The sequence below is a fragment of the Notolepis coatsorum genome, assembly GCF_963971535.1.
Source record: "Notolepis coatsorum genome assembly, chromosome: 8".
NCBI lineage: Eukaryota > Metazoa > Chordata > Actinopteri > Aulopiformes > Paralepididae > Notolepis > Notolepis coatsorum.
This window is the reverse complement of record NC_140172.1, coordinates 34,072,552-34,083,821: the sequence shown is the minus strand read 5'-3', so window position 1 is coordinate 34,083,821 and position 11,270 is coordinate 34,072,552. Positions and strand designations below refer to the sequence as shown.

The following is an 11,270-nucleotide window of genomic DNA, read 5'->3' as shown; positions in this document are numbered from 1 at the left end:
TCGTTTCATCAGGTGGGAAAGTGTTCATCATATCTACATCATGTACTGTGTGGCCAGTATTTAAAGTACATAAAGCAGGTAGTGGTTTAATGATACCATACTTATCAATACAGTCAGGGAATTGTACCCCTCAGTTACAATTGGTCCTTCGAGCCGGAGGGTAACTAGTGTAATATTAATATAGTGTTATTAATATTGAAATGGCCTATGATGAACACTCCACGAAACGGTCCTCCTAACGTAGAACGCCCGCAGCGCAGACGACAGCCACCTCAGTACTTAGAGGATTACGCTGTCAGTCAACTACCTAGCCTTCAACAAACGGTAAACGCGGTAAAAGTAGAAAGTAAAATTATGTCTGACCTTAACGAACAGGTTACCCCGACCACAGAGGCCCTAGTGAGTTCTAATGTAACTGACCAAGCTCACGGTGGGGACCAGGAGGGAGCTGACATGCCTTTACCCCCCGCCAATACCGAAGAAGTAGTCCCCGACCAGCCCCGGGAGGAAGACAACCCTACAGAGAGAGAACTCTGCACGGAAGAAGAGGAGGAGAGCGCCGAGGAAATGGAGCTCCAGGACTCCCCAACGAGTACAGCCAGGAGCGGCTCACCCAGGAGCGGCTCACCTCTACAACCGTCTTCCCCCAGCGAAGCGGAGAGGATGCTATCACAGGCGTTCCTCGTCAGCCTGACAGCCTCTACCGAACGCGATCGACTTCAGGGTGAACGCGATCGACTTCAGGGTGAACGCGATCGACTCCAGACACAGCAACGGAGCGAAGAAGAGCGCATACGCCTGGAGATGAGACGCCTTCAGACGGAAGAGAATATGGCAAGAGACCGAGCAGACACCCAGCGTGCCGCTGACGGTGCCCAAAGAGAGGCAGAGCGCGACCTCGCTCTCATCCAGCGCGAAACCGAGCGCGACAGACTACAGGGCGAGCGCGACAGACTACAAGCCGAGCGCGACAAGCTACAAGCGCAACTAATGGAGCAGCTGATCCTCAAGGCAACACCCTCTCCCTCCGCCAGGGGTTCAAGGAACTCGTCGAGACAACAGTCAAGGGCAGCGTCCCCTAACCGAGCAAGCGACCCTGAACTTGACCAACAGACCAAGCCTATACCCCCCGCAGACCCCCTTCCCCGACCGGTCCAAGCGAGACCCAGCTACAAGGAAGGAGCAGCATACACTGCGGAGAAGCTAAATAAACGACTACAGGATCTAGAGGACCTGATAGAAGAAGAAGAGGGAGAGGAGGAGAACCAAGCCCGACGACAGCACAGTACTCCACCGGACCAGGAGGTCCAGTACAGCCCAGGCTATACCCCCGCGGCGCTGCGCTACAGACCCCCGACTCTATTCACGGGTGAGCATGACGCACGACCAGCCCCGAGGAATAGCACCTGGACCAGCGGGCCATGGTACCCTGCCGGTACCAGCCCACAGAGAGGCGCAAGAGGAGACTCGCCTAGGAGGTCTCTCCCCCAACGCTCGCCGATGTATCAGCCATCCACGGCGTCATACATTGCCACGCCGACGTTTCCAGACTTCACCTATGAGAATCGAGCACAGTACACGGAGCTCCGGATGTGCTTAGAGACAATGATGGTGGATGTCGCTGATGAACGCCACAAGTATGCAATACTACTGAAGCACCTGAAAGTACCGCGAGCGCACAATATAGCGCTAGCCTATGCCACCTCTACGACCCCATACACCGCGGCTCTAGCAGCGCTGGACCAGAGATATGGACGTATATGGGATTACGTAATCCAAGAGATAAGGCATATTGATCGCCTACCCCCAGCAACAGACAATCGCTCATTAGACGACCTGTCTATAAAAGTGCAGTCCCTGGTAGGGATGCTGGGAGCGCAACGAGAAAAGGGTATGCACGAGCTATACGCCAACTCTAACGTCGAGAGGATTTTAGAGAAGCTGCCACCCGCCAGACAAGAGCGCTTCAGGCGGCAGAGAGACCACCGTGATCCTAACGGTCCCGAACCATCCCTCCTCGATCTAGCCGACTTCCTGGCGAGAGAAGTCAGCAGCTTACGACTGGATACGTTCGTGCGGAGCACACCAAGCTCCAGAGAGGGACCCAGGAGAATAAACGATGGAAGAAGATCGGTGACTGTCATGCACCAATCAGAATCAGTACCGAGCAGTAAGAACCACAGTACCCCCTCGAGAAAAGAGAAGTGGAAGATGGTGTGCCCGTACTGCGAGAAGGAACACTGGCTGTCACAATGTGACCTGTTCACAAAGATGAATGCAGAAGAAGTGAGTCAATGGATAAAGTCCAACAGGCGCTGTTACCGATGTGCGCGCAGTCACATGGCAGCCGAATGCCGCCTAAAGAAGAGGTGCAGTCGGTGTGACGGAGCCCATCTAGATGTACTACACGACGGTAACAGAAGAAAGCCTGCACCTGCACCATCGAGCAGCACCAAGGCAAGTGTCATGTACATTGACCCCGCCAGCAGCAGCGGCGCCCAAGTGCTCTTAAAGGTAGTCCGTGTAACATTGAGCTACCAAGATAAAGTCATGGACACTTACGCCGTCCTTGATGACGGGTCAGAGAAGACCCTTCTGCTCGCGTCCGCTGCGGCCCAGCTGGGACTGCGGGGGAGCGAGAACCAAATGACGATTCGGACAATAAGAAGAGATTTAAAGACGATAAAGGGCGAGAATGTCTCCTTCACTATCGCAGCAAGCGGGCAGCCAGAGCGACGGTATAGGATTACAAATGCTTTCACCAGCCAAGAAATAGGACTATCACAGTACACCTACCCCATCGCCAAGCTGATGGATAAATATGTGCACCTGCGTCAACTACCTATCCCGCTCATAGACGGCGCCACCCCGACCCTGCTGATAGGCTCCGACCATGCAGACCTCATCGTCCCGATAGACCGGGTCCATACAGGACCCCGAGGCTGTCCTGCAGCAGTCGAGACCCGCCTAGGATGGACACTACAAGGCCCCCTCGCTAAATCTCTCAACCGAACAGCAGCCACTAGCTGCCTCCACTCCAGAGCGACAGAAGGAGACACCACACTCCTGCAGCATGCCGAGAAGAAAATTGACTGGCGACGTTGTGCGCTGCTCCGCGCCTCCCTGATCAAAGACGGCTTTGATCTCCGGCAGCGGGCCAGCAGCGACCCCCCAGTATTGCGCAACCTCAACCCAGAGGTCGCAGAGGACCCAGCAGCAGATGAAGAGGTCCGACACAGTGTGAAGAACAGTTTCTACGTGGACAACTGTTTACAAAGCGTTTCGACTCAAGAAGAAGCCGAGGTTCTCCTACTCAAGCTACGCGCCTCCCTGATCAAAGGCGGCTTTGATCTCAGGCAGTGGGCCAGCAGTGACCCGCACGTATTGCGCAGCCTCTCCCCCGCGGACAAGGCTGCCAGCAGCGAGACCTGGATGGCGACAATCCCAGGAGAAGCCCAAGAAATGACACTAGGACTAGTCTGGCGCTTCAAAACAGACTCGCTCCACTATAGACACAAACCCCTGACCACGGAGCAGGGAAGGTCGACGGCGATACCGACCACCAGACGGAGTGTGTACAGAACACTCGCCAGACAATATGACCCGTTGGGATGTATTCTACCTTACACCACCAGGGCAAAGATGATTGTACGAGCACTATGGGACAAGGACCAGGGCTGGGACGACCCAATACCCGCACACCTTGCCTCCACATGGAGAGAGTGGGAGACGGAACTCCGCTCACTCCCAGGCGTCAATATACGCCGCAGCTACTTCCCATCCACAGTGAGGCCAGAGACATGCAAGATGGATCTACACGTCTTCAGTGACGCCTCCGAAGTAGCCTATGGATCGGTGGCCTACTTGCGTGCCCAAGAGAAGGGAGGAGAGATACACACTGCTTTCATCCTGGCTCGCTCAAGAATAGCCCCACGAAAGCAACAATCTATCCCGCGTCTAGAGCTCTGCGCAGCCCTAGCAGGAGCGCATCTAGCCACGTTAATCCAACGTGAACTCACCATTCCGGTGCACAGAACAATCTTGTGGTCAGATTCCACGACAGTACTCACATGGATCAAGTCTGATTCATGCAGATACAAGGTCTTCGTGGGAGTCAGAGTCACCGAGATTCAAGAGTTAACAGAAGCAGCGAGCTGGCGGTATGTGGACACCAAACACAACCCAGCTGACGTCATCACCCGGGGAATGTCCCTAGATGACCTCACCCGTCGCAACATCTACAGTGACGGACCAGAGTTCCTCCAGCTCCCGGAAGAAGAGTGGCCTACGCCCACCCCACGGGAAGCGAGTAAAGAGGAGGCTGAGAACAAGAAACCTATGTTCTGTGGACTGAGCACAGTCGCCTCCACAGACCCCAACATAGATGATTGCATTACCCTACAGAGTGCGCAGCTAAAGACATTCCTGTGGCACCACCCAGAGATTCAGTCCACCACTGACATTTCAGCAGCTGACTACGAAGAAGCAGAACTTCTTCTACTACAACGAGCCCAGAGAGACTCGTTCCCAGATGAGCTAGACTGTCTACAGGGAGGAAAGCCCGTCCCATCAGACAGCAGACTGCTCCACCTGGCACCCGAGAGCGACGCCCATAATCTCATCAGAGTGGGTGGTCGTCTGCGGAGAGCCCCCGATCTACCGGATGACGTTAAGTACCCGATAGTCTTGAACAGCCGACACAAGGTCACAGAGCTGATCATAAAGAAATACGACGAGGATGTACACCACGCAGGAGCAGAGAGAGTCTTCGCGGAGATCAGACGTCGCTATTGGATACTTCAAGGAAGAGAAGCAGTGCGACGCTTCCAGCGAACCTGTCTAGACTGCCGAAAGTGGCGCGCGCAGCCCAGCATACCCCGGATGGCTGACCTACCTCCCTGTCGCCTCCGACTCGGCGACAAGCCATTCCACTCCACAGGCATGGACTGTTTTGGCCCGTTGTATATAAAGAAAGGAAGAGGAACCGAGAAGCGGTGGGGTATTGTATTCAAATGCATGACCACCAGAGCGATACATATCGAACTCCTTCCGACCATGAGCACAGACTCATTCCTTATGGCCTTCCGAAGATTCACATCACGGAAAGGAAAACCGTCTACATTGTTGTCTGATCACGGGACAAACTTCAAAGGCGGAGAAAGAGAGCTGAGAGAGAGCTTCCAAGCTATGGGCCCAGAACTTAAGACCCACCTCGCTCCATCCCAGATTGACTTCCAGTTTAATCCCCCGAACGCACCCCACTTCGGTGGAACCTGGGAACGAGAAGTACGTTCTATAAAGACAGCCCTGTACGCCGTGCTTGGGGCCCAGACTGTAGCGGAAGAAGTCCTAATGACAGTCCTCACGGAGATCGAGGGAGTATTGAACTCCAAGCCCCTCGGCTACGTTTCCAGTGATATAGCAGATGTCGACCCAGTCACCCCCAACACACTCTTGATGGGGCGGCTGGACCCCGCGCTACCCCAGACAATGTACAGGCCTGAAGAAGCGAACGGCCGAAGAATGTGGAGGTACAGTCAAGTACTAGCTGACAAGTTTTGGAATAGCTTTCTACTCCACTACCTACCGTCTCTACAGACCCGCCAGAAGTGGGTAAAAGAGAGAGACAATTTGACAGAAGGAACAGTCGTCATGATTATCGACCAGTCACTACCCAGAGCTATGTGGCCGGCTGGCCGCGTAAGCAAAGTGATCACCGGTGCCGATGGCAAGGTCCGAGCAGCTGAAGTGCTCGTCCAAGGGCGAACTTACACATGACCCGTGGCGAGGCTAATAGAACTGCCCAGAGTCCCAGACACTATCGATGACGACCATGACCCCATGACTTTGTGAGTTGACTGACCCTTACAGCGGACCTTGAGTGGTAGACAGTGCGGTTAATCTGTCTCTGCTTAGCTAATTAGGTGGGACTAATTAGGGGGCGGCTGTTGTGAAGGATCAGATTAAACCGAATATATATATTTATTTATGGATATATATTTAATAGTATTTGTATATCGTTTGATATCCCTTGTATATTCCTTGTACATATACACTGAATATCCCTTTAGTCTACTAACAGCCCATAATAGTTTCATTCTACCATTGGACAAGAACCTGGCGCCAGCAGCCAAGCCCCTTGGTTCAAGTTCAATCGTGCCGACGAACATGTCGTTACAAGCCCGGTTCCGCGTAGGAATACGTCTGGCGAAATACGAATGGTACTATTTGTTCACAGCGCATATATATATGGCGCAAGTAAAGTAGAACTTTCTTTTAGTCTTTTAGTCCATTAGTCCTTTACCCTCCAACCTAGTAACAGACGTGAAGCCTCACCCACGACGCACGTGCGGTGTAGTATGGCCTACTTGGCCTCAGAATAGGCATTGAGACATCGTGTGGATTAATAGTTGAATTGTCATAGTTTGGCACTATACCGTCGAGTGGGACGTATTTCTATTAAGTTAATAATAGTCTATTATGTATGGTGCATCGTTCGGTTAGAGTTATAAAGTGATCAGTACCCCCATCGTTCCTGGCGTTATCTAGAGTCTTAACCAGGCTGGGCAGACCACGTGTGGTGCCTGCATCCGAGGAGCTCTGGGCCAGGACGAGTGGACCTGTACATTGGATTACTTCACCCGGACGACGGCGAGCCCTACACGGCTTGGATTATCTACTTGCTTTGGGTGCTTTGATTATGCCATGGATAACGGCCAACACTGCTGAGTGTTGGAACTACCCCCCCGAGAGGAGTCCAGGTGAGACGGCGCTCTACCCCGAGTGAGGTCGCCTCACGTCTCTTCGTTGTGGACCGGCAGCTACCGTCTACAAGAGGGCCCAGCTGTATTCATCTGTGGACCGAGGTTCTGTGGGCACCGTGTTCAGCACTCTGAATTCTCCCAAGAAATCGTCGGCCAGATGGGATATCGCCAGCGGCTCTCCTAACCCCCCCCCCCCTACTGACTTACAACCAGCGGGACCCCCCCTTTAGTGTATCCAGCTATAATCATTTAAGTACCATCGCTATAGTTCCCTAAAGAACCAGGTTGTATACTTGCTCCCTGCGTAACCAGAGATTGGACATTCAATGTTGATTTACCTACGAATACTCATTTGCCTTACAAGTGCATTCAAATCATAAATGTCATTAAGTGAACGTTGTATATACCCTTTGCTATATAAAATATTCGATTTATACATTTGTGTGGACTTCGTTTCATCAGGTGGGAAAGTGTTCATCATATCTACATCATGTACTGTGTGGCCAGTATTTAAAGTACATAAAGCAGGTAGTGGTTTAATGATACCATACTTATCAATACAGTCAGGGAATTGTACCCCTCAGTTACACATACCATTCCAATAGAACCTGATGATCATACAGTGTACAGGAACAGCAAGACAAACACCGGACTGTTTCAATATTTCAAAACAGCAACACAATATGTACTGTACATAAACATCTAGTATGATAGGAGAGAGTATGGATGAAATGGGTGCTACAGACCCTGGAGCTTTGGTGGCGGTGTCCAATTATATCTATTGACTACGGTAATCTGTATTTACTATTCAAAGGAATATCATCCAGGGCCTAGAATGTTGGCTTACATTTGGTTCACTGTGCCTCAAAATGACCTTGTTTTGATTCATGATGACATAATATTATGAGATAATTCTAAGAATTACATGTATAGTGTATAATGTTTTGTAAACTAATTGCAGGCTCCCGCAAAATAATGTCAACTAATTTCCCTCTCCAAACTGCACAGCGCAGCTTTTTAATGTCACGGTCTACGCGCTAGGCGTCCCCCCGCAGGGAGTCGGTTTGATGGTGTCTCGTGTAAAACTGTTTGGTTTGGTGTTTGATTTCCCCTCCCATCATGAAACACTTCAATCCCTTCCTCCACCTGGCCTGTTGTTTGCTCTGTTCAGTTGCACTGTAATAATACATTCCACACCCCTGAATCACACCAGGAGCCACAGAAGCCTCTCTTTGTTAGGCCTCAGCATCACTTCTCCTGCCTGCAGGGATCCTCCTGCAGCCCGTACCCTCCCCTCCCCCCTCTCTCACATGGTCTTTGGACATTTACCGGGGCCCGTTTTTTAATTGCAGCCACCCCCCTAGGTGCTCGTTGAGAGCAGTTTTTTTTTTTATCCACTTTTTCTCCTTATTCTTCTATTTCTCTCCAATCCCAATTTCGTAAAAATCCAATTCTCCCCTCCCCTGTCTTGAACGTTGCTAGACTATGCCTCCCACTGGTCGGCTGTAGTGAGGATAGAAGCCTTGCATCACGTGTCCCCTCTGGTACACGAGGAGGCAGCCTGTCGCATCTTTTCACCAGACAGCTCGAACTCTCAGTGGCGAGAAGTAACGCGTGGGAGGCTCACGCTGCCCCCGCTATTTCCTGTTTCCGCTGTACAGGCGTCACCCAACCGACCTGTAGGAGTCGCTGTCCACAACGTCCAATCCCCACCCACCGGCTTTCCCACCCTCTAACACTGCCAATTGTGTTACTATGACGGCCGGCCAAGCCGGAAGCAACGCCGAGAGCTGGGCTTGATACCAGCATCCCCTGCGTTAGTGGTGAGCGCCTTGCCCACTGCACCACCCAGCCGTCCTCATTGAGAGCAGTTTTGAAGGAGGGTAGGGATTCACATGATTTTACGGCTGTGGGTAGGGCTCCGGAAAAACAGGGCTCACTCTATACGGACGTCCGCGGCCGCTTGCCTTTCATAGTCCAGCTGCCAGTCGTGCCCTTTGACCCCGGGCACGCGTGCCGAGCCGTATGAATGCAGACTCTAGGTACATGCGAACGGAAACGCTGAATGGTGTGCAGACATGCCTATGAGGACGTATGCTGAGGTTCGCTCTCGCATCGCCTAATGCAGTCAGGTCCGTTTACGTCTGGACTGTGATTGAGCCTTAATCCTTCCCCTTCATCCTCCTCCTCCTCACTTATCTCTCTCTTTCTCTCAACTTGCTTTATTTAATCTGTGTTGCCAAAGCATATAGAAAATAAAGGAAAGAAAGAAAGAAAGAAAAAACGACATCTGATAATATAGTACATATATGTATATATCTCTCTCTCTCTCTGTCTCTCTCTCTGTATCTCTCTCTCTCTCTCTCTCTCTCTCTCTCCTTCTCTCTTCTCTCTCTCCCAGTGCATCAGAGGTGTTTTTTGGCACGACGGGTGGTAGGATTGGTGGAGAGTACCTGAAGGTCGTCTACCGGGCCTACACAGACAGCACCTTCACCACCAGAACACCTCAGATGCCTGAGACACAACACCTAGGAATCCTGGGTGAGTCTCAGCCTTCTCATACTTCCCTCCTAGGCCCTCATACAGTATACACTATTTTCTCTTGTATTGTGCCGTTTTTGTTGACTGCCTGGCTACACCACACCCAATAGTAAAACACTTTTACAAACGTGGCAGTACATTAGGTAACCAGTTCCTGGTTAGTGTTCACCCTGGGCAATAACTCTGAACAGCTTGTTTAAGCTTGTTAAACTTAAGACTTCCAACCCTGGCTGAACAGCAAGGAGTAGCCTACATATACTGGACATTTGTCCGCAGCGCCTACCGCCTACATAACTTTTCAGATGGCCAAATCCATACATGGCAAAAACCCATTTTCCATAATGTGTTGATACTAAACATGTATTAGAGTTGTTCAATTTGACATTCACACTATTATAAGTGCTGTTTATAGTGTTGCTAGAATCTACGTTTACTGTGTTGTCTTGTCTTGTCAACTGTGTTGATACTGAACACAAGTGTTTATAAAATCAATATTTACTTAATCACTTAATATTTATTTAAAGGTGTTGTATCGCAACACTTATGGTGTTGAAGTTATACGTATAAAAGTGTTAGACTGCATGTGTTAGACTATATGATATTTAAAATGTTTACAATATAAAACATTGGATCAGCTTGAAACGTTTCTTGTCATTGATAAGTCTGATTAAAACTGATCAAACCAAATGAAACGTAACATTGTGTATTCCCCAGAGACACAAGGCTGTTATCCAGTTTGCTCGATCTCTAGCTGAACAGGCCCCCTGGGAAATACTCTTTCCTCTGCAGTGATGTCCCAACTGAGATATTCCCTAAAGAAAACAATAATTTAATTTGTATATATTTTTTTTTAGCTATTTCGAGCCTTATGTTGTGCACTGGAACAGCTGTTTTCTGCGGAGCCATCAGTGGCTAAGGAGGCAGAGCGGTTGCCTGGTAACGCGAAGGTTCCCGGTTCCTCCCACCGTCATGTCAAAGTGTCCTTGAGCAAGGCACTAAACCCCCTAACTGCTCTTTGAACAAGACACTGAACCCCTAACTGCTCCTTGAGCAAGACACTTAATCCCGAACTGCTCTTTGAACAAGACACTTAATCCCGAACTACTCCAGACCAGCTGGCTGGCGCCTTGCAGTGAAAGGGTGGGCAGGGCCGGACTGGGGAAATAATTCAGGCCGGGAAATATAGTGCGAAATATAGTCCCAGTCAGGCCACTTTTTAAGCGGGGGTCTGGGAGTCCCCAACCAGGAAATGTTTTTGTTACAAAGACTTAATTTCCTACATTCTGGTGCAGGCATTTTTTTTATTGTACCCTTTAACACATCAACCGCCGTTCACGTTGTACAGCGTTATTGCCCGCCATGCGTTGTCTGCCAAACCACGCTGTACAGCGATATTGAGATCATATTTATAGATAGATCACAATATTGCAACGCCTCAATACCGCCGCCTGGTGGATGATCGGGCGAGTTACAACCGGAAGTGGCAATCGGTGCATCTGGGAAATCCGTCCGGCAGTCACATGTTGCGGGACTCCAGACATACACTGGTGTGCATATGGATCGCTGCCATAACTCAATAATCGATCGATTTGGGCGTTTATTGCGCAATACAAACCGGAAATGGATCTAGGAGATTGACGTCAAATAAGTGGGATATTTTTCCTCCAGTCTCGTCGGCGAACGGTAAGAGGACGCTGACGTAATTTTCAGCCCAATTGTCTATTCATTTCACCGCAAACCGATCTGATCAATATATCACCCATACTACATAAAGCATTTACTGACGATCACGGAATTATAAATGACCCCCCCCCCCCCTTTCATCCGCGCATGATGACGCATAACGTATACGACCATGTACAGTTGAATTTTTTAATATAGCGTGTCTAGGGAATAGACGGCAATCGATAATCTATATGCGTTTAGGCCTATAGCTCACGTTCTAGGAATTACTGCAGAAAACGA

General features: G+C 50.3%; 1 protein-coding gene across 2 annotated transcripts in view; it reads left to right on the top strand.

Annotated features, from left to right (window-relative positions):
• The window catches only part of LOC311232865 (ferroxidase HEPHL1-like), a 91,134-nt gene that overhangs the window by 62,942 nt on the left and 16,922 nt on the right, over positions 1-11,270 (top strand). For both annotated transcript variants that reach the window (XM_084319696.1, XM_084319695.1), the window contains exon 7: positions 9,166-9,305. In XM_084319696.1, coding sequence (XP_084175822.1) covers positions 9,166-9,305 — 140 coding nt within the window. The remainder of the gene's footprint in view (positions 1-9,165; positions 9,306-11,270) is intronic.